Here is a 22,606-nt window from a genome sequence, read left to right as displayed (position 1 = left end):
ATTATTATTATTATTCAGTTTGCCACCTACCCGTCTCCTCCATTAGATTGTAAACTCCTTGAAGGCAGGGACGTGGTCTTCGCTTTGCCTGTACCTTCTCAAGCCCCTGATACAGTGTCCTGTGCACAATATGGGCCCAGTGTAACGTTCTGAACACAGTAGGAGCCCAATAAAGTGTTCCACCCAGAGGAAGTGCTTAACACAGTGTCCTACACCCAGGAGGGGCCCGGTAAAGGCCCTCCCGAAGCTCCTCGAAGGCAGAGATTGTGTCTATTCATTAATCTTTGAGTGCTGACTGAATACGAAGCGCCCTATCGAGTGCCAACAAGAATGATGTTTGTTAAGCACTTGCCAGATGCCAAGCACTGCACTAAGCACTAGGGTAGATAGAGGATAATCAGCTTGGACACAGACCCCATCCCACATGGGGTTCCTAGTCTAATAGTAATAATTGTGGTATTTGTTAAGCGCGGGCTATGTGCCAGACACTGTACTAAGCACTGGGGTAGATGCAACATAATCCAGTTGGAAACAGCCCCTGACCCACCCAGGGCTCCCAGGGTAGGTAGGAGGCCTACCGCATGCTAAATGCTCTACTGGACACCTTCAGTGTGCAAAATGCTGTACTTGGCCCTTGGGGAACATTCAGTGAAAGTAGAAGACATTGTCCTTGCCCTCGGAGCTTCCGGTCTAAGGAGGGAGAGAGGCTGGTCCAAATTGTATCCATAGAATGGGAACAGAAGGGCAAGCATAGATACAACTGGAAACAGGAATAAGTAGAAAATGAACAAATAAGTAACGAATGAATAAGTAGAACAGATAAACCAGGTCTCCTGACTCCCTGTCTCTTTTCACAAGGCCAGTTGTCCTTCATACTCAAATAAGATGCCACTGATGATGGGGGGGGAGGGGGAAGAGAGAGAGAGAGAGAGAGTTTGTGTGTGTGTGCATGCGCTGAAAAGGCCAACTGCAAAATGAGGATTTAATACCTGATCTCTCCTACTTAGACTCTGTGAGCCCCATGTGGGGACCTGGACTATATATCTACCCCAGCGCTTAGAACAGTGGTTGACACAAAGTGACCACTGAACAGATACCATAAAAAAAGCCCCAACCCCACAGTCCCAACCACACCACGCACATATAAAGACTGTACTTTGTTGTTCTGTTGTGTTTGTTGTTCACAGTGCCCGGTGCTCTTTTCGCTTTTGCCTCTTTGTCCCACAGTTGTCTCGAGGCTCCTGTTGAAAAGGAGCCACTTTCTTGATTGCAGTACATCAGCTGATCCATCCAGCTGAGACACAGTATTGTCTGAGGCTTTGTTTTACTACATCCTTAGAAAGTTTCCTCTCTGCCCCTGGTTTTCTGGTTGCCCAGTTTCAGCTCACCATGTAGCAGCTGTATGGGTGCCCCTCCTGTCATTCAATCTCTTCTCTGCCCTAACTGAGTCCTCATTTCCCCTCTCCCTTCTATCTTGCCTGGGCACTTGGATCTGTATCCTTTAAGCACTTGATATTCACCCCACCTTCAGCCCCAGAGCACTTACGGATGTATCCGTAACTTACTATCTCCCTCTTTAGACTGTAAGCTCCTTGCGGGGGCAGGGAACATGTCTACCTACTCTGCTGTTTTGGACTCCGGACAATCTGTTGTATTGCACTTGGACACGCTGAAGTCGAGAAGTCGTCCTCGGTGCCTAATCCCCTCCCTCAAGAAGACATAATCTCTCCAGGTCAGCAGGGGCTTGTAGCACACGGACACCCCTCTTTGTATATGGAAGCAGTAGAGTCGTTTCTCCCGTACTGGGTGTTTTCTTACACAATTTGAATTTAGCACAATGAAAGTATTAGGGAACGTTCGTTCAACAACATGAGTCTGTTCTGGGAAGAACACAGTGTACGAGTTGGAGTAAGTTGGTTTGGTGTAGGAAGAAATGTCTGTGCAGGCGGGGTTGATCAAGGCATATGGAATGGCTCTACTTCCCTGCCTCTGCCTCAACCTTACTGTTTTGTACCGAACAGTGGTATTTTTTTGAGTGTGTGCTATGTGCCGAACACTGTCCTAAATGCTTGGGAGAGAACAATAGCAATGGAAGATATTATCCCTGCCGTCTAAGAGTTTATAACCTAACGGGTGATATGGATATAAATTGGGAACCATCAGGCATGAGCTCCCCCAAATCTCTGCCTCATCTACCCTGCTCCCTCACCCCCTCTTACCCTCTCAGCCATCTCTCAAGAGATCCTGCCTTCAAAATTGACCGCCTCCCCGTCCACCTCAGACCACATGCCTTCCCACCTTTGAAAAACCCTTGTTCCCACTCTTCTTTCCTCTCTGCCCACCATCATCAGCTGTCCATTCTGATGGCTCCTTTCACTCTGTCTTCAAACACACCCACATCTCCCCTCTCCTTAAAAATCCTTCTCGACCCCCCTGCATCATCCAGCTATCGCCCATTGCCTTGCTCCCATTGCTATCCGAATTCCTCAAATGGGCTTTGTACCCCGACACCCTCCTCCCTTCTATGGTTTCCTTCTCCACCCTCCCTCCAACCAATGCACTGAAACTACCTTCTTCGAAGTCTCCAGTGGCCTCCTCCTTGGCAAATCTAACTAGCTCTATTCTGTCTTAATTCTCCTGGTCCCCTCAGCTGCCTTCAAAACCATTGCCTTCTTTTGGAAACTTTAGGTAGCTTTGGTTTTTCTGAGCTAGTTGTTCCCCTCTGACTGCTTCTTCTAAATCTCTTATGCTGGCTCTTCCTCTGCTTCTCATCCATTATCTGTGGTTGTCCCTAAAGGCTCTGCTCTCTTCTCAGTTTACACTCATGTCCTTGGGGTGCTCATCTGCTCCCAAGGCTTTAACTAGCATTCTACATGGATGATTCCCCAATCTGCCTCACTAGCCCTACCACTCTCCTTCCCTGCAATGTCACATTTTCCGGAGCTCCTCAAACTCAGCCTGTCCAAAACTGAAGTCATCTTCCCTCCCAAATCCTCTCCTCCTAACTCTCCCATCACAGCTAGCCCCATCATCATCCTCCCCTTCTCTCAAGCCCGCAACTTTGGCATTATCCTCGACTCTTCCCTCTCAACCCTTACGTTCAATCTGCCACCAAATCCCATATTGTTTCTTCCTCCATTCCTCCCCTTCCTCTCCATCCACAAGGCCATCCTGCTGGTCTAGGCACTTGATACAAACATCCTGGCTTGATTGTTGCATCTGCCTCCTTGTAATTAATAATAATGACATTTATAAAACTCTTATCTGCTAAACCCTGAGGTAGATCCAAGGTCATAAGATTGGATACAATCTCTATCCAACTTGGGGTTTGCATTCTATCTTATTCCCAACCAATCAGTATATCAGTTGTATTTTTAAATATTTTTTCATGGTATTTGTTAAGCGCTTACTGTGTGCAAGGTACTGTACTAAGTGCTGGGGTAGATTCAAAGTGGGACACAGTCCATGTCCCACATGGGTCTCTCAGTCTTTATTCCCCATTTTACAGATGAGGTAACTGAGGCACAGAGAAGTTGAGTGGCTTGCCCAAGGTCCTATAGCAGACAAGTGGTGGAGGTGGAATTAGAACCCAGGTCCTTCTGACTCCCAGGCCTGCGCTTTATATCCACGAGGTCACGCTGCTGAGCGCTACTGTGTACAGAGCACCGTACTAAGCATTTGGGAGAGTACAGGGCCCAGAGAGGTGAAGTGACTTTCCCAAGGTCATACAGCAAGCCGTTGGCAGAGCTGGGTACCGAACTTGGGTTTCCTGACTCCCAGTCCCTTGCTCTTTCCAGCCCTTTTTCCTCTCTAGTCCATACTTCACGCTGCTGCCCGAATCCTTTTTCTAAAACAGTTTGTCATATACGTCACCCCACTCCTCAAAAACGTCCAGTGGTTGCCCGTTCCTCTCAGCATCAAGCAGGAACTCCTGACTGTTAGTTAAGGGCTCTGCCCACAGTTGGGCGCCCAGTAGGCAATCGGTAAAGGGGATTGATTGGTTATTTGATAATTTATAGGTAGGAGGAGGAAGGGAATGGAAAGAAGGACAAATGGAAAAGCAGATGCTTAAAAAAAGTATGTAAATTCGATCTGCCCCAAAGTGCTGTGGGTGGTTGTGAGCGCATAAGTGCCGAGTGATATTCGGGAGGGTTGGACCTGGACCGTACAGAACTTTGTGTTTCTTTATGTCCGTGCAACTTTACAGTATTTAATACGTAAAATATCCATGACTAGTAAGGAGATAAAACATTCCTCTGGAGGAGGACATCGGAATATAGGAATTTGTATCCCACAGTGTCAGTCATGATGGTATCTTTGAACTCTCTACTTCCCACCCATTAATTCCCATTGACTCAGTGGTTACTGTAATGCAGTTTTCCCCACGGTCTTCAAGGACACAGTTATTGTGCTATGACAGAACTCACTGCATGTACTCAGTTGCAACTAAGTATGATTATAGACTCTCAAGTAGCAAATAGAATTTGTTGCAGTGGTTACCAAAATAGGAAGAGTAAATGGCCCAAAAGCCTAGAAAGCAAGTACTGAAACCAAATGCAATGTGTCCTTTTCTTATCCCAGTTTGCCCAGAATACAGACAGACCTCACGATACCACAGGGTCTAGAGAAGCAGCATGTCCTAATGGTTAGAGCACAGGCCTGGGAGTCAGAAGGACTTGGGTTCTAATGCTGGCTCCGCCACTTATCTGCTGTGTGACCTTGAACAGATCACTTAAGACAGATCACTTAACCTCTCTGGGCCTCCGTTACCTCATCTGTGAAATGGGGAGTAAGGCTGTGAGCCCCATGTGGGACATGGATTGTGTCCAATCTGACTTTGTATCTACCCCAGTGCTTCGTATAGTGCCTGGCACATAGTAAGTGTTTAACAAATGCCATTTAAAAAAACCCCCCCCAAAACTGCAGTTGTCATTCTGAGGAGCTGCTTGTTGGGTTATGTGTTCCCACAGATTTACGTGTCATAAATTAGGAACTGTTCCAGATCTTCTGGAAAAGTAATATGAAATTCCTTTACATCCTATTCACTATAATGGTAAAGGACCCTAAGCTATTGTTTCATCTTTCTTAAAATAATTCAAAGCATAATATAACTACATTAACTAAATATGGAGTTATGGTATGATCATGAGTCTTGGCAGGAAGTGCAGAAATAGAAGTTTTTCTGCTGACTGGAAGGGATTTTTCAATTTTAGTGAAGAATTTGTTCCATTTAGATGAAACTGCTTTTTGCCTTTTTTTTCCCCTTGATAAAGCACCTCGTAGCAGGATAACTTCTAAACTCCTCTCCACCTTTGCAATTCTTTCCATCTGGGTTGTCGAAATCCATCATTTTTATAAGTTCATCTGTTTTCTTGACAATTGATGGCAGAGTCCTTAATCCCCAAATTTTAGCTGGTGGTAGGAAGAAGCCACCACCAGATTCATCTCTTTTGGCTTCTTGCAGTGAAGCATGAGGTTATCAAAGTTCAGTGAGGTCCTTCATTGGATAACCATTCCTTTGAATGAGACGCAGTTAACTCATTGACATCTGCACTGTCCATTTCCAAAGGAAATTGCCTCACCAGTTCAACAGCAACTCTAAGCTCCTTGTGGACAGGGAATGACTGTACCAACTCTGTTGTGTTATACTCTCCTGAGTGCTTAGTACAGTACTTAGTACAGAAGCAGCATGGCTCAGTGGAAAGAGCCTGGGCTTGGGAGTCAGAGGTCATGAGTTCGAATCCCAGCTCCGCCACTTGTCAGCTCTGTGACTGTAGGCAAGTCACTTCACTTCTCTGTGCCTCAGTTACCTCATCTGTAAAATGGGGATTAAGATTGTGAGCCCCACGTGGGACCACCTGATTACCCTGTATCTACCCCAGCACTTAGAACAGTGCTCTGCATATAGTAAGCGCTTAAATACCAACGTTATTATTATTATTACTTTGCACACAGTAAGTGCCCAATAAATACCACTGACTGATTGGCTGTCTGCTTAAGGGTCTCAGTGTCCCGAAAATTGGCCCCAAACTGTGGGTAGCGTTTTCCCCAAGACCTAGTCATTGTTGAGTGCTTAATCTCAGCCCAGGTCAGGAGGAGATGGGGGAGGATTTAATAATACTAATAATAATAATCGTGGTTAAGCCCTTACTATGTGCCAAGCACTGTTCTAAGCACTGAGGTAGATACAAGGTTATCAGGTTGTCCCACGTGGGGCTCACAGTCTTAATCCCCATTTTACAGATGAGGCACAGAGAAATCAAGTGACTGACCCAAAGTCACACAGCTGACAAGTGGCAGAGCCAGGATTAGAACCCACAACCTCTGACTCCCAAGCCCGTGCTCTTTCCACTAAGCCACACTGCTTCTCTCCTATCTGACGGACCACCACTCTCGCCATCTTCAAAGCCCTACTAAAATCATAGCTCCTCCAAGAGGCTTCCCTGGACACAACTCACTCCCCCCCACCGTATTCTCCCTCCCTTCTGCGTCGCCTCTGAACCTCGGACCGTACACATTAAGCCTTTTGATACGCTCCCCAGCCCCACAGCCGTATCCTCTGCTGCTTCCCCCGTGAGTTAATTTATTTAACACCTGTCTCCCCCACTAAATTGTAGGCTCCTAGAGGGCAGGGACTGGGTCCACCAACTCAGTTGTATTTTACTCTCCCAAGTGCTTAATTCAGTGCACTGCTCACAGTAAGCGCTCAAATAAATATGATGGACTTTTGTTATATCTGTGATTTCCCCCCGTTCCCACTATTCATATACAGTTGTGTCTGACCCATCTACCCCATTAGATGGTAAGCTCTTTGAAGGCAGGGACCCTGTCTTCTACTTTGATTTGTAGGTTCCCGAACACCTAGTCCAGTGCTCTGCACACAGTATGTGTTCAGTATACTGATGATGATGAAGATGGCATTGAATTTTAAAGATGTCCTTCAGCTGGCCTCCCCTTATCAGCTGTGAGCTTGTGCTCTGTTTCAGCAGCCTTTGCACATGACTCTTTCCCCCCTCCGACTCCTCTCGTCTAGAATCGATCATTCAGTGGTATTTGAGTGCTTACTCTGTGCAGAGCATTATACTGGGCTCCTGGGAGAGTACAAGAGAGTTAATGATGATAATAATAATAATAATGATGGTATTTGTTAAGCGATGACTACGTGCCAGGCACTGCTCTGAGCGCCGGGGTAGATACAAGATAATTGGGTTGGACACAGTCCCTGTTCCACACGGGGCTCACAGTTTTACAGATGAGGAAACTGAGGCACAGAGAAGTTAAACGACTTGCCTGGGGTCACACAGCTGACAAGGGGTGAAGCCGGGATTGGAACCAGTGAGCTTCTGACTCCCAGGCCCGTACTCTATCCACTAGGCCACGCCTCTTCTCCCCCTAGGCCGTGCTGCTCCCTGCCCTCGTGAAGCTTACAGTCTAGTCGGGGAGACAGACACTGAAAGAAATTACAGGAAGGGGGAAACAATAGAGTATAAAGATCTGGACATAAGAGCTGGGGTCTGGAGGAGAGGGAGGTGAGTACCCAAGCATGTAGGTCATGTGGAAGTGCTGAAGTGGAAGGAGATGGGGAAACGGGGAGGAAGGCCTCTTGGAGGAAATGTGATTTTAATAAGGCTTTGAAGACTGGGGAGAGCAGCGGTTTGCCGGATGTGAAGCGGGAAGGAGTTCTGGGCCGGAGGGAGGGTGTGAGCGAGAAGTCGGTGGTGAGACAGATGAGAACGAGGCCCGGCGAGTAAGTTGGTTAGCATCCTCTCTCCACTCCTCTTTTCCAAACCGGGCCCCTCCTCAATTTTCGACTCCACGACAACCTTCCACATGCATGAAGCCTTCCTGGATTAACCCTGCCTCAGCTCCAGTCATTTCTGTAGATTTCTGGGAAGTGTGTTTATTGGCTCGCCTGCCCTCTGTGGAGTGTTTTGGGGTTTTTTCCCCCCAAGTGTATTTCCTGTCCTTGGGTCTGTGCTTGCAAGGGGACTGCGAGCCTGTTGGGGCCAACAACTGAGTCTTCTTGCCTCCCTGCTCTGTGGCTGAATGACTGACTCCACCAACTCCTCCTTTTTCAGGTTCCTCTGGTTCTTTCAAGATGACAAATTCTGGGGAATCGTTTCTCAACCTGCAGTCCTTGACCCCTTACCAGGGTTCCCCTCAGGTGAGCGGTCAGGGGTGTGCTGGGACCCCTCAGGGCCTCTGGGGAGCTGAGTCCCGGGGGAGGAGGTTGGGCCTTCTGTCCTGCCTGGCCTCGAGTGTAGAAAACCCAGCTGGGAAAAGCTCTCGGAACATCTCCCAAGTGTTGCCATGTGAGTGGCAGGCAGATCTATGGGACCACGAATTAATCTTGACTCTAGAGGCCTTTTCTTTTCCCTCTGAGCTTTCCCGTCAGTGACTTCATTCGGCCCTTCCACTGTCTCTGTGATGAAGGGAGAGGCATGGGTTTTTATTTCCTGCTTGGCAGATGAGGCACAGCGACTTAGTTAAAGGGCTTGCCCAAGGTCTCCCTACAGGGTACAGAGCTGGGGCCGGAATCCAGACCTCCTGATTCCCAGATACAAGCTCTTTCCGCCAACCCATGGAAGTTCCAGCCCTCCCTAAAGGCCCCCGTCTTCCTGGGGCGCGGGGGATTGGTACCCGGTCCGTCCGGAAACCGCTCTCCGTCTTCCCCCGCAAATGCATTGAAGTCCCCAGGGGCCTGCATCAATTCCAGGGGCCCACCGAGAGCAGGGTTCTCAGAGGACACTGCCCCACACCCCAAGGCCCGTCCCATGCCCCTGGAACTGCCCTGAGGCGTGTGGGCCACGATGACGGGAGGAACTGAGTGGAGCCAGATCCCAGAGCTTTGCAGATCTGTGGATCAGGGGATGATGTTTCTCTACAGTAGAAAGGGGGCACCGTCATAGAAAATAATCCCCCCTCTCCATTAGCATGGGGTCTGGCCCCAAGCTGTCCACCTCCTCCTCCTCCTGGGCTGGGGATGAGGACACATGAGCCCTCGCTAAGGGCTCCCTTCCTGTCCCGAACTGACTTTTGCGCTCCACGTAAGCCCTTCACTCCCCCGACCCCCTCCACTGCCTAACCCTCTCCTGGTGCATGTTGGGATCGGATGTAGTGCCTGAGAGAAATCCATTTTATTAGCATTCATTTTTTAGTGAAACGGAGGTGAGAGGGGAGCTGACCAGATGAGATTATTTTTATCTGGACCTGAGCCTCTGCAGGGACCCACTCGGGACAGAGGAGGGGGTCTCAGGGATGTCCCCCTTGTTGGGGCTCTTGCTCCCTCAGGCCGCTGCGGGGGAGGTGAGCGCGGACACGTTTCCTTCCTTATGGGTGGCTCTATGCTTATATCGGGGGGTAATTGTTACAGATGGATCCCTTGCATCATGTAATCCATCAGGCAGGCCGCTACGAACCCGTCGTGGGAAATCCCTTGTATACAACACAGCGAATGGACGTAAGTGATGCTCGGGAGTGGTAGTGATGCGCGGGGTGTGTGTGCGGGGGCGGTGCCTGTGCGATGAGACCCCATGTGTCTGCCATCCGTTTCCTCGACTTCCTTTCCTACCCCATTTGCCACTGGGCAGTATTGACCGGGCCAGAGGAAGCAAAACTGCCCTCTCCCCGACCAAGGGAGAGATTGAAACGGATTGGGTCCGTCGAGTAACCCGCAGGCCTCAGGCCCCGTCCTGGTGCCTCAGCGGACAGTGTCCCCTGAGCCTGAACTGCAACTGGGAAGACCAGATGGTCCTCTTGTGTGATAGGAGAGCTGTGTCTGTCACTTCCCCTGCCCCCCTTCCTGGAGGAGAGCTGGCCAGTGTCCGGCCCTCCCCTTCTCTCTCTAGCCCAGGCCCCACTGGGTCTGCCCTGCCCTGCCCATTCTCGACCTAATTCCCTGTGACCCTGGTTTCCCTTCCAGGCAAATGGCAGCTGGCAGGATACCACCACCCCTTCATCAATCACCTCTCCTGCTGGTGACCCAGGGAGTGTCAACTCGGATGCATCCAATTAAGTTTTTAGGACCTAGTGATGAGAGGAAAGAGGTCATTAGTTTCATTTGTCACGTTGCTCTCTTGCCAGTATTCTTGTTTTTACAACTTGACACACAGCTAATTACCTCAGAAAACCTGGAACCAATAGAAGATTGTGACTCTACCTCTCAGCATGACCCAGGGGAATTCCCTTTTTACTTAGGTGCATTAGGGTGGGAAATCGTTTTGAGTACCCGGTCCATTTTCATTAGCGAATCCATTTTTTTTTTTCTAAATCCATTTATATCCACTTTGGGGTGAGAATCTGAAGAATTTCTTCACAAACTTTTCCCCAATTTCAAAAGTTCCCTTATTTTGATTCCCATGTTGTTGTTTTTGAAACTAGGAAATTTCTGTTCTAAGTGATAGTTACTAACAATTTAACCCCTTGTATTGTAATTGTACATGTTATCTGTATGTAATTTTGTATAGGAAAATATATAGCTGTCCTTCGTACTCGAAGAAGACACCACTAACGGTGAAATTCACCTGTAGGAAAGCAACCTTTTCTTTTCACTCAGATTCATTCTGCCAGTCCAGATCTAATAAGCAGATAAAAAAAAAATTGCTTTACCAAAACTTTCACTGGACTTGGATCTAAAATAGAAATTTTCATCTTGTGTCCTTTCATGTAGTTCTAATTTAATGTCTATTGTAAACTCAGACTTTCCTGTGAATAGGTTCCTGTGCATTTCTGGAGATGTTCATACAATGTTCACTGCTTTCAGTTGAAATTTTTGTCAAAGATAATAAACTTCCAAAGCCTTTTTTTTCCTCCTTGCCTTTCACGGGTCGTACATCTGAATTTTGGGGGCTGCACGATCAGAAGGGAACAAACTGTTTAACTTGTATATACAACTGTGCTTGACACATAGTAAGCGCTTATCAAATTCCATAAAAAACCAACCAAAAAAACCCAACTTGATTCCTCATGAACCAGTTCCACTGGTCTCTGCTTCAATCCCAATGGACCAAATAATGTGGCAGTGGCAAGAAATGGAGAAAAGGTTTCTGGGTAAGATCAGTGACTGTTTCCTTTCAGCCGGTCACTAGTATTTAGCGAGCACCTACTGAACACAGAGCACTGTATTAAGCAATGGATGTAGGAGTCACAATCCCTGACTTCTAGAAGCTTGCAGTCTTATAGGGGTGGGGGAAGTGTCACAAAATACTTTTATATATAGGAGGAAGATGTACTTAAATAGCATGTGCAAATTGGGATGAATAAAAATCCAAGAGGAGGTTGTGATGGGCAAAACTGCTGAGACAATAATTAGGAGGATGGAACCGGAGCAGCGGATGGGACTTGGTACAAGAGGAAATAAATGTGAGAGAACCATTTTCCAAAAGGGATCACAACTCTAAATCACAACTCATTTTTGCTAAGGGAAGGCTCCCCTTCCCCCCAAATCCAACACAAGAGTATGTAATTTTAGAAAAGGAAATTGAAAACAAATGAGAACCGTGGGGAAACACTGAAAGGAAGAGCTAAAAGAATAGGTAGTCTACAAGAAGCCTGGAAGCTGTTTTAAAATAAACCAAACCCACCAGAAGAGGCCCAGGTGAAACAGGTGGTACAGAACAAAACAGATGACCAACAGAAAACCCTGCGTGGCCAACTCTATGTGGGCAGGGAACGTGTCTCGTCCTTCCGTTTTATGTGCCTGAGCACTTAGCATAGGGCATTGCGTTAAGTAGGATTCCACTACTCACTACTGAGTGGCCAAATAGGAAACGGAAAGCTCATCCTAGAGAAGAGAACCTTGGTGGTCGCCACGGTCTCTCGCAGCCCACGTCAGCTCGTTTTCAGGATTTCTGCTGGGCCTGTCCACCTCGTGGAGCACCCTAGGGTGTTCTTTAGTCAAGCGCCTTCACCACGAATGGCACGGCCCCAGCAGGCATTGCCTTACCTGCAGAGCTGAGACTAGAACCCAAGTCTTCTGACTCCCAGGCCCATGCTCTATCTGCTAGGCCCCACCGCTTCTCCCACTACTTGTTGTGGGTGGGGAATGTGTCTGTTCTAGTGTACTCTCTCAAGTGCTTAGTACAGTGTTCTGCCCACAGTAAGCGCTCAGTAAATACCATTGATCGTTTGACAATGAGAGACAGAATGACTCTGCAATAGAAGGAAAAGTTTGGGGTGTTAGGATGTGGTCCATCACTCAGATCCTCCAAGCATCGTGGTCCTCCTGGTCAAGACAGGGTCGTGGATTGGATGGACCGTGGGGCTGACCCAGGGTGGCGTTGCTTAGGGTCTGATAGTCTTGGGTTCTGTCGGTCGTGACTCTTGAACTACCAGTCATGATTCTGGGCTAGCAGGCACAGATCGGGAAAGAGTTAGCAGCACCAATGCCAACGGGTCCGCAAATCATCGGTTTATACCGGGCTCCTAGAGGGGAAATTAGAAATGTCGAGGGGAAAGTTGGGGGGTATTAGGAGCTCTATCCCCGTGGACTGTAAGCCCCTTGTGGGCAGGGATCGTGTCTACCGACTCCCAAGTGCGTATTTTCCCAAGTGCTTATTACAGTGCCCAGCCCCACGGCACTTAATTAACTTACGTATATTAATGTCTGCCTCCCCCGTAAACTGCGAGCTTGTTGTGGGCAGGGAATGTATCTGTTTATTGTTATATTGTACTCTCCCAAGCGCTAAGTACAGTGCTCTGCACACAGTAAGCACTCAATAAATACCATCGATCGATTATCCCTGACCACGAGGACGGTGTCGAGGAAGGGAGCCCTTATGTCTCTCCTTCGGGTATCCCAGTTATCCCCGTGTCAGATGGGCCCTGAACCTGATCCCGGAATGACGCGAGTCACGGTCCAGGGATGGCGATTTCAGGCTGCCGGTAAAGACCGTCTTTGTGTCGATGCTCTGGAGGACCTCGGGGGATGTTCTCTGACGGGGTCTACCCTGGTTTAGCAGGTGACGGGAGAAGGATTTTAAATTAACTCTGAGCAGATTCTTTATGTGTGTGGATTGGGCCTTCTTGTCTTAGTAACCGTGTTCGCTCAGGACCGGGGACCGGAAGCCGCTATCTTTGAGGTTCCTGGTCTCCCCCACCCCACCCTTTGTTCACCAATTAATCACTCAGTGGTATTTATTGAGCCCTTACCAGCTACTGATTGAGTGCTTTGAAACCAACGGTCAGGAGATTTTACTTCACGCAGAGAGGTATGGGCAACCATTAGAGGCTTTTGAGGAGCAGAGAGTTGTGTATCGAATGATATTTTGGAACAGTGAGCTGGGCAGCAGAGTGAAGTATATGGAAAGGGGACAGCAAGGAGATTGATGTAATAGTCTAGCCAGGTTATGACCAGGTCTGGAGCAGCCTAGTGGTTGTGTGGATGGAGAGAAAAGGGTGGATTCTGAAGATGAGGTGAAGAAAGAACTGATGGGATTTGGTGACTGAAGGAAAAGAATTAACCATCACGAGATTCCACCGTGTGTTCTAGTGCCGCTGCCAGAGACTAAAGGCTTAGGCAGGATAAACTGTGAACATTTGCTCAAAGCCTTATAATCCATGACTATCTCATGGGTAAGGGGTAGTCTAGTGAAGGATCTCGGAGTGGCTCAGTGGAAAGAGCCCGGGCCTGCGAGTCAGAGTCATGGGTTCGAATCCCGGCTCTGCCACTTGTCAGCTGACTGTGGGCAAGTCACTTAACTTCTCTGTGCCTCAGTTACCTCATCTGTAAAATGGGGATTAACCGTGAGCCTCACGTGGGACAACCTGATTCCCCTGTATCTACCCCGGCGCTTAGAATAGTGCTCTGCACATAGTAAGCGCTTAACAAATACCAACATCATCATCATTTCCCACTGGAACATTAGCCCTCCAGTGTCATTTTTTCTCACATAGACCTCTCTTTGAAACTCATCGGTGGGCAGTAAGAAGGGACAATTGTGTGTCTATTCATAAAGCGATATGGTGAGTGTGCAAGGTAGCTGAGAAGGACCTAGAGAGGTTATTTGGGCTAATCTCCTCCTTTCAGGCAAGTGGATGTCTGACTCACCTAGATTGGATAGGCCCTCCCATTTTAGAGTTTCATCCCATCCTCCTAGGAATGCAGTCTTTTGCTGCCAACGCAGACCATTCCCTTTTGTTCAGCCCTCAGTGAGTACGGACCATGACTGGCCCGTGTCCTTCCCAGTTTAAGTCCTCCGGACATTTGGAGATTCAGTTGGCCCCTAACTCAGCTCCTTGCGTGGTCCCATGGGGAACACGTGTGATAACGTCAAAACTAAGAACTGGGATTTACAGCTGAAAATTGCATTGGGGATTGACTTTTAAAAGGACACCTGAAATGAGATGTTTTTAGAGGCGAGCCCGATGATGGATAGGAGCGTGGCCTAGTGGATAGGGCACGAGCCTGGGAGTCAAAAGGAGCTGGGTTCTAATCCCGACTCCACAACTTGTCTGTTGTGTGACCTTGGGCACGTGTGACTGGGGGCAAGTCACTGAAGAATGTTGGTATCTGTTAAGCGCTTACTATGTGCAGAGCACTCTTCTAAGCGCTGGGGGAGATACAGGGTCATCAGGTTGTCCCATGTGAGGCTCACGGTTAATCCCCATTTTACAGATGAGGTCACTGAGGCACAGAGAAGTGAAGTGACTTGCCCACAGCCACACAGCTGACAAGTGGCAGAGCTGAGCTTAACTTCTCTGTGCCTCAGTGACCTCATCTGTAAAATGAGGATGAAGACTGTGAGCCTCATGTGGGACCACCAGATGACCCTGTATCTACCCCAGCGCTTATTACAGTGCTCTGCACATAGCACTTAACAAATACCAATATTATTATTACTTGACTTCTCTGTGGCTCGGTTACCTCATCTGGAAAACGGGGATTCAGACCGTGAGCCCCATAGGGTTGGACACAGTCCCTATTTGGTTGTACCCACCCCAGCGCAAGTGTTTAACAAATACCCCAATTATTATCATAATTGATAAGAGAAGCAGCGTGACTCAGTGGAAAGAGCCCGGGCTTGGGAGTCAGGGGTCATGGGTTCGAATCCCAGTTCAGCCACTGGTCAGCTGTGTGACTGTGGGCAAGTCACTTAACTTCTCTGCGCCTCAGTTCCCTCATCTGGAAAATGGGGATGAAGACTGTGAGCCCTATGTGGGACAACCTGATGACCCTGTATCTACCCCAGCGCTTAGAACAGTGCCCTGCACATAGTAAGCGCTTAACAAATACCAACATTATTATTATTATATGAGGAGACGAAGAAAGCCAAGGCAAACGGGACAGGACAGCGGAAGAAACAAAGAAATCCTGCTACGTTTTTCCATTCTCTTTCTACGAAGTGATTTTAGCGTAAACATTCTGTAATACAAAATAGAAACGAATCTGCAGACCCCCAGCCATCGCCGCAAGCGCGAGAACCAGGCTAACGAGGGCCCAACGACCAAGGTTGGCCCTTGGCCTCACTGCTTTCCCTGGGAGCGGTCATTTCTCCTCAGGCAAACCTCCTCCCGGAAGTCGGGGGAGGGGCTTTTCGCTCGGCCTGATGGGAATTGTAGTCCTTTCCTGGCCAAGCGCTCAGGGAGGTTGCGCAGAAGTAGCGAAGGGTTTGTGGGCGGGGTTCCTCGGCGCATGCGTGGTGGCGGCGGGGGCGCCCGGGGCTGGGCTCCGGCTTTGCGCAGGCGCCGTCCATTCCCGGAAGAGCGGCGAGTCGGAGCACTGGTACGTAGGGGGCCGGTCGGGACCGGGGAAGGGGCCAAAGCGAGGGCGGGACCGATGATCCGAAATGACATTTTCACGGCTCCGCCTTCCTCTCTCCCTTCAGTCAAAGATGGATGCGGCCGCCGCGCCCACCCCCTTGGCCGGACTGGCCTGGGTTCCGGCTGCGGCCGCTCCCCCGAGGGGCTACAGCGCGGTGAGACCCCCCGATTCCTGCCCCCTCCACCCCTCGGGCACCTGCCGACTCGGTTTCTCCGCCGGGAGAGGGGCTGAGGAGAAGGAGTCGGGTCACGGCAGGGTGGAGAGGGGAGGTTGACGGCGAGATTCAGTCTGTTCCCCGCCACAGATTTCGACCACCGTGGAGGGAGCACCTGCCAACTTCGGAAAAGGGTTTGCGCAAAAGTCCGGGTATTTCCTCTGCTACTTGACCTTGGGCACCTCTGAGGTATCTATCTTGTCAACCCCAGGATTCGTTCAGTCGTATCGATTGAGCGCTTACTGTGTGCAGAGCACTGGACCGAGCGCTTGAGAGAGGACACTGCAACAGTAAACAGACACATTCCCCGCCCGTAGTGGGTTTCCATTGGGGACAGAGTGCTGGCAACAGACAGCCCACAGGGTTTCACAGTGAGACACATGAGACATAAATAATGGACACCAAGGGATTGAATCAGTCGATACAGCGATCCGTGGGTGCCCGACTTGCCGATGGGATGTCACGCCCAGAGAAGTGGGGATTAATCAAAGCAGTGCTTCCCAGAGGAGGTGGGGATTAATCAGGGAATGCCTCCCAAAGGAGGCGGGTTCTTAGGAGTCTTTGAAGGTGAGGAGGGATGCCACCGTGTAGATTTGAGGGGACAGGGCACGTGCGCCGAGTCAGACGATGGTGACCGGGCCGGGGCGTAGAGGAAGAGAGCTGAGTGGCGGCTGGGCCGAAAGGTGGGAGACTCCCCCCGCCCCCACCTCCGCCGTCCCCGAGTCCGGCCCTATGTCTTGCCCTTGTCCCCATCCCTCGCTGTGCTTCACAGGGCCCCGTGCCCTCTTCCTCACAGAACACCCAGCAGAGTGTGGTGAACGACATCCAGATTCTGAGCGAAAAAACACCTCTCCCCATTGGCTTCTCCTTTATCAACGAATTCCTGGACGCCAGTATGGCTGAGTGGGCTGTGGGGCTGGTTTATACCCTGGGTCTGTGCTGGAGTAAGGGGGGTGGGTGGTGGGGGAGCATGAGAAGAGCCAGGGGTGGGGATTGGGACTCTGTCTGTCTGTCCCTGCTCTCCCTTTCCCCTACTCCCCACTCCTAGTCCTTCCCCTTACTCCCTTTCCCCGCAGAATCCTCGGTGTCCAAGAAGAAAAGAGTCTGCATGAAGCTGGTTCCCCTGGGGGCAACGGATATAGCCGTCTTGGATGTCAAGCTGAGTAGCAAGAGCAGAGCTGTGCCAGGCTACATGCGTGTAGGGTAAGGGTGTCTGGTACGGCTCCCTTTCCGTGAACTACGTGTGTGTGTGGGGTGGCCACCGTGTCCTGTCCTGGATTTTTCCCCTTCCCTTACTCCCTCCCCCTCCCTCCCAACTCAGGGGACCGGGTTACTGTTTGCCTCTAGAGACCTGGGGGGCTTTGCAATTTGGTGTAAAAAAGGAAACATCTCCAAGCCCCAACCGTTGCCTCGTTCGAGGAACGTCACCTCAGAGTTGAAGAGTCTCTCCCTGGACCTACCTCGGTGAGTGACCGGTCTCTGGTGGAAGCTGGGCTGGGACAGGTAGTTGCGGAGGAGGGGCTGGCTGGATCAGTCGAACAGCTGGGCTTTCTCCACTCCCAGCTCATTGGGGTTCCATTTCAGTTAATAGAATTCGTTGAGCGCTTACTGTGGGCAGAGCACTTTTGTCTGAGAAGGAGTGGGTGTCAGGCTGGAGGGATCTAGACGTAGCTGTGCTGATACCGGAGTGGAGGGGAGACGGACACAGGGCCACCTGCTCACCCCCACCCCTGCAAATGGCTGTTCTTGTCACTTCCGACTGGAGATAGATCTCAGGAGAAACCTCTGTCCAGATCCGGCTCGAGCCTGGCCACTCTTCAGCATAACGACTCCGTCTACGAGGCATCCGGTCTCTATGGCATCTCTGGTGAGGGCCAGTGGAGATGAATTCTCTTGCCGGAGACAGCTGGGGTGGGGGTGGAAGGGGGTCATCGTCCCCACGGAACCCTGGTTGGGATGGGGGTTCCCCTCAACCCCTGGCAGGCGAGGCAGATGTGGCGATGCATGGGGAGGGCATATACACGGTCTCTGTGGGGCTGCCGGGCTTGGGTCACCCCCAGCTTACCACTTCTCCCCTTCCCCCTTTCTCCTGGCTCTGTTCCCTCCTCCTCATAGTCCCTCATTTCCCCCATCCCCTCACCCCCTTCTCCCTTTCCTTCTCTCTTCCTCTCCCAAAAACCTCCCACTTCACTCTCACCCCCGACTGCAAATGCCTGGGCCTGGCCTGGGCCCTCTGCCCAAGCCCCGCAGTTCCTGCTTCCCCTCCCCGACCCGCTTCACCCAGCTGATTTCCAAGCCAGGGGGTACATTTCTGCTCCCCCACCCCACTGATTGCATTCACCCCATCTTGGGTGGGTGGAGGGGAGAGAAGGGGCCCCTATTACTTGTGGGGAAACAGGTGCAAAGAAGCAGCCCAGGATGAGGACCCGGGCATGTCACGTCCCCCACCTCGCTCTCCCGCTCATGCCGAAGGGGCCTGGTCGCTCCCCCGTGACTCAAGGGCTGACTTAGGGCAGTGGGGGTGGGGATATTCTCTCTCTCCAGCTCTGGATGGGGTCCCCTTTACGCTGCACCCGAGGTTTGAGAGCCGTGGCCCCGGCCCCACCGTGAGTGTTACTGATCCTCTTCAACCCCCGCCCCCACGGTCCCCGGTTTGGGTGTCCACGGAGATTCAGCAGCTCCACCACCACCCCCGGACCTCCCCCACGCATCACTGTACGCCAAAGACAAAGACTGGTTACATCCAGCTCCTCTCAGCCCCAGAGAGAGGGAGAAGGGAGGAGGCTGGGGGGTTAGGGTCGGGGGGAAGGGGCACGGTTCGGAAAGAAGCTCTGGGAACAGTAGGCTGGGCAGAAGGTGTCCTGTGCTGTGAGCTGGAGCGGGGAGCGGGAGAGACGAAGAGAGATTGGGTCTGGGGAGGAGGGTGGATGACTGGAGATTGAATCATTGCCCCCAAAATGACCTTTTCTGTCTCCCCTCCCCCCCGCAACCAGGGATTCTCTGCCTTCACTGACCTGAACATCAAGTCTCTGGCTGACATCGAGGAAGAAGTAGGTTACCTGTGCTACCTGCCCACCCCCTTATGTCCCTTCTATTTCCTCCCTGTGGTGCTTCTGGGGTTGTGATATTATTATTATTATCGATAATAGTTATTATCGATAGTAATAATAATTGTGGCATTTGTGCCAAGCACCGTACTAAGCACTGGGGTAGATATGAAGAAGCAGCGTGGCTCAGTGGAAAGAGCCCAGGCTTGGGAGTCAGAGTTCATGGGTTCAAATCCCGACTTCGCCACTTATCAACTGGGTGACTGTGGGCAAGTCACTTCACTTCTCTGTGCCTCAGTTCCCTCATCTGTAAAATGGGGATGAAGACTGTGAGCCCCACGTGGGACGACCTGATTACCATGTATCTACCCCAGTGCTTAGAACAGTGCTCTGCACATAGTAAGCGCTTAACAAATACCAACATTATTATATGAAATAATCAGGTTGGACATCGTCCCTGTCCTGAATGGGGCTCATTGCCTGAGGAAGGAGAATAGGTATTGAATCCCTATTTTACAGATGAGAAATCTGAGGCCCAGAGAAGTGAAACGATTTGCCCAAGGTCACACAGAGGAAAGTGGCAATGAGGCCCAGCGAAAAGAGAAGCAGCGTGGCCTAGTGGAAAGAGCACGGGCATGGGGTTCTAATCCCGGCTCTGCCACTTGGCCACTGTGTGACCTTGGGCAAGTCGCTTCACCTCTCTGTGCCTCAGTTGCCTCATCTCTTAAAGGGGGATTAAGACTGTGAGCCCCACGTGAGACATGGATTGTGTCCAAACTGGTTAGCTTGTATCTACCCCAGCGCTTAGTACATAGTAAGTGCTTAACAAATACCTTAAAAAAAAAAGTGATAGAGCTGGGGTTAGAACCTGGGTACCCTGACTTGCAGGAGAGTTGTCCCTATCACTGCATCATATGTGGCAGTTTGGGTCACAGACTGGGGATTCTTTGTCTACTCCCCGCCCCGCAACAAGGCACCCCTGAACTGTGCCAGGGTTTCCTCCCACCTGCAGCAGCCAGGAATTTCCATGACCCCAACTGTCCGTTTATTATAATCTCAAATTCCCCAGCCTTCTACACTCCTACAGACGTGTTTCCCGGCCAGAACAATCTTTGTCACAGTCTTGTGACCTAAAGTTACAGCCCCCAAGAAAGGCACAGGGATAATTTGGGGTCCGTCTCCCTGGCCCCACTCTCTGCTGGGGCCGGTAGCTGTTTTCGGAGGAGCGTTTCCAAATCCTAACCCCTCCTTCTGGAGCCCGGTCCCGATATGGGTAGGATTTTCAGAACACAGTCGGGCATGGCATCTCCCTCACTATAAAAGAGACAAAAAGTACTTTACTAAATCTCTAAAGGTAGTTTCAGCATTAAAGTAACAGCGTAAGTGGCGATTAGATTGGAACAAGCTTTAGGTTGTAGCAGTCCAAAATCAAAGAGCATCAATCAAATCCAGTTTACAGTCCACAAATCTCTCCCCGGATCTGGACCTCTCCCTGAGCCAGGGTCTGACTTCCCTAGATCTTTCCAAGTTACTTCTCTGTCCCTGGGCCATAAGAGAAGCAGCGAGGCTTACTGGAAAGAGCCCGGGCTTGGGAGTCAGAGGACGTGGGTTCTAATCCCTGCTCCGCCACTTGTCTGCTTTGTGACCCTGGACAAGCCACTTCACTTCTGGGCCTCAGTTCCCTCATCTGTAAAATGGGTATTAAGACCGTGAGCCCCACGTGGGACAACCTGATCACCTTGTATCTACCCCAGTGCTTAGAACGGTGCTTGGCACATAGCACTTAACAAATACCATAGTCATCGTCATTATTATTATTATTGTTATTACAACCCTCTGCGGAGGGCTTCCCTCAGCTCCCCCACAGATAGAAGTCCTCGCCACCCAGACCTGTGGTCGAAAGCCCCCCAGTTCACGGCTCTAGGTGTTTCATACCCTCAGCTGTCACTAGCATATCCCCTTCCTCCCCCCACAGTTCCTGAACTGGCACCGGTTCTGTTCCAGTTTAGCTTGTTTCCTTTGCTCTGTGAATATGCAAATAGTCCTCCCTCTGCCATTCAGCCAGCTTTTTAACAGGCTAGTCCTAAGTGTGGCAGGGCAGTTGAAAAGTAAGGTTTGGATCTTCCCAGTCCCACATTCTAGAACCATCAGCTAATGGATAGACAGTGTTAAGCCCCCAGGGGGCCTTGGCCAAGACTTGCCACATCCCTTCACCATCATTCTGCCCACCCCCTTACTGCCCCCTTAAAAATAATAATAATTGTGATATTTATTAAGTGCTGACTATGCGCCAGACACTGTAGTAAGCTCCGGGCTGGATAGAAACAAATCGGGTTGGACACGATTCCTGACCCACACGGGGCTCACAGTTTCAATCCCTCCTTTATCCCCTTCCTTATCCTCCCTTTTTCTTTTTATGTTATTCGTTAAGCGCTTACTAATGTCCCGGGCACTGAACTAAGTTAAGCACTGGCGTAGCTACAAGGTAATGAAGTTGGACACAGTCCCCGTCCCACACAGAGCTCATGGTCTCACTCCCCGGTTTACAGGTAAGGTAGCCGAGACCCAGAGAAGCGAAGCGGCTTGCCCACGGTCACACGGCAGACGGGTGGCCGAATCCGGATTAGAACCCAGGTCCTCTGACTCCCAGGCCCGTGCTCTTTCCGCTAGGCCGCGCTGCTCCTCGTCCCTGTTTCCCCACCATATTTCACCGCCGCAACCTTATCAGACAGTGATGGGAGAGGGGAGCGGGGGTGGCCGAGCTTGCTCAGACTTCTCCCCAGACACGAATAAGGGAGAAGTCTGGGCAGGTTCAAGGCTCAGCCACCCCACTAGTTGGTTAGTTCCTTCCCTCCTTCCTTTTTGTCTTACCACCGTGTGTTGTCTTTCCAGTACAACTATGGATTCGTGGTGGAGAGAACAGCAGCAGCCCGCCTGCCCCCCAGCATCTGCTAGGATCTGGCCCGACTGAGGGGAGTTCACCCCGCTCCCCCTCCTCCACTTCCCGGGACTCAACGTGGGACCCGTCCCCCTCACCAAGTTGCCTTTGATGCCCCTCCCCTCCCTCCCCCCCAGACCAGTGGGGAGAGGAGTGTGCCCGCCAAGGTCTCTGGCCAGCGTGGCAGGTGGGATCGGGGAGCCTGTTCCCCGTAACGATTCTTTCGCATCGTGCCTTTGGGATCTGGGTCTGCCCGGCCTCCACGACAATAAAGATTATCAGTTTCCGACGTGGTCCCCGTTTTTGGCCCCCGAGCCGAGGGGAGGGCATCGGACTGCGACACTGTGTCTTTCCCATTCCTCTCCCCCATCCTCCTCTGGAATTCCTCCCCGGGTGGGTTCCGTTCCCACCGTTCATTCAGTGGATCGTCTCTACTGGGCGTTTACTGGGTGCTGAGCGCTTGGGAGAGGCCAGTCCAACAGTGAACAGACACATTCATTCAATAGTATTTATTGAGCACTTACTATGTGCAGATCACTGTACTAAGCGCTTGGAATGGACAAGTCGGTAACAGAGAGAAACAGTCCCTGCCCTTTGATGGGAAGCAGCGTGGCTCAGTGGAAAGAACCTGGGACTGGGAGTCAGAG

The 22,606-nt window shown here is 50.7% G+C and overlaps 2 protein-coding genes across 8 annotated transcripts in view; both read left to right on the top strand.

Annotated features, from left to right (window-relative positions):
* Window positions 1-10,811, top strand: part of LOC103166745 (pre-B-cell leukemia transcription factor 1-like) — a 55,037-nt gene extending 44,226 nt beyond the window's left edge. For 3 of the 4 annotated variants that reach the window (XM_029052813.2, XM_029052815.2, XM_029052814.2), the window contains 3 exons: window positions 8,079-8,164; window positions 9,374-9,460; window positions 9,923-10,811. In XM_029052813.2, coding sequence (XP_028908646.1) covers window positions 8,079-8,164; window positions 9,374-9,460; window positions 9,923-10,015 — 266 coding nt within the window. In that variant the 3' untranslated portion in view covers window positions 10,016-10,811. The remainder of the gene's footprint in view (window positions 1-8,078; window positions 8,165-9,373; window positions 9,461-9,922) is intronic. The other variant, XM_029052812.2, reaches the window with a different exon arrangement.
* A 4,805-nt stretch (window positions 10,812-15,616) lies between these two features.
* Window positions 15,617-22,248, top strand: MVB12A (multivesicular body subunit 12A). 4 transcript variants are annotated; one of them, XM_029053544.1, is made up of 10 exons: window positions 15,617-15,721; window positions 15,825-15,914; window positions 16,065-16,163; window positions 16,771-16,867; window positions 17,051-17,177; window positions 17,322-17,438; window positions 17,744-17,841; window positions 18,519-18,580; window positions 18,968-19,024; window positions 21,914-22,248. In XM_029053544.1, exons 1-10 carry the CDS (start codon window positions 15,632-15,634, stop codon window positions 21,974-21,976), a joined length of 900 nt encoding a protein of 299 aa, XP_028909377.1. In that variant the 5' UTR covers window positions 15,617-15,631; the 3' UTR covers window positions 21,977-22,248. The 4 variants fall into 4 exon arrangements, with proteins under 4 accessions (XP_028909377.1, XP_028909376.1, XP_028909378.1 ...); XM_029053543.1 differs by having other exon boundaries at window positions 16,747-16,867; XM_029053545.1 differs by lacking the exon at window positions 16,065-16,163.
* The last annotated feature ends 358 nt before the right edge of the window (window positions 22,249-22,606 follow it).

The sequence above is a fragment of the Ornithorhynchus anatinus genome, chromosome X2, assembly GCF_004115215.2.
Source record: "Ornithorhynchus anatinus isolate Pmale09 chromosome X2, mOrnAna1.pri.v4, whole genome shotgun sequence".
NCBI lineage: Eukaryota > Metazoa > Chordata > Mammalia > Monotremata > Ornithorhynchidae > Ornithorhynchus > Ornithorhynchus anatinus.
This window is presented reverse-complemented; position numbering and strand designations above follow the sequence as displayed.

Excerpts from the sequence above, each read along its gene's own strand:
- MVB12A (XM_029053543.1), top strand. The coding sequence starts at position 15,632 with ATGCGTGGTGGCGGCGGGGGCGCCCGGGGCTGGGCTCCGGCTTTGCGC. Across the intron at positions 16,868-17,050 it reads CAACGAATTCCTGGACGCCA|AATCCTCGGTGTCCAAGAAG; the intron begins GTATGGCTGAGT and ends CTTTCCCCGCAG. Across the intron at positions 17,842-18,518 it reads CGGTCTCTATGGCATCTCTG|CTCTGGATGGGGTCCCCTTT; the intron begins GTGAGGGCCAGT and ends CTCTCTCTCCAG.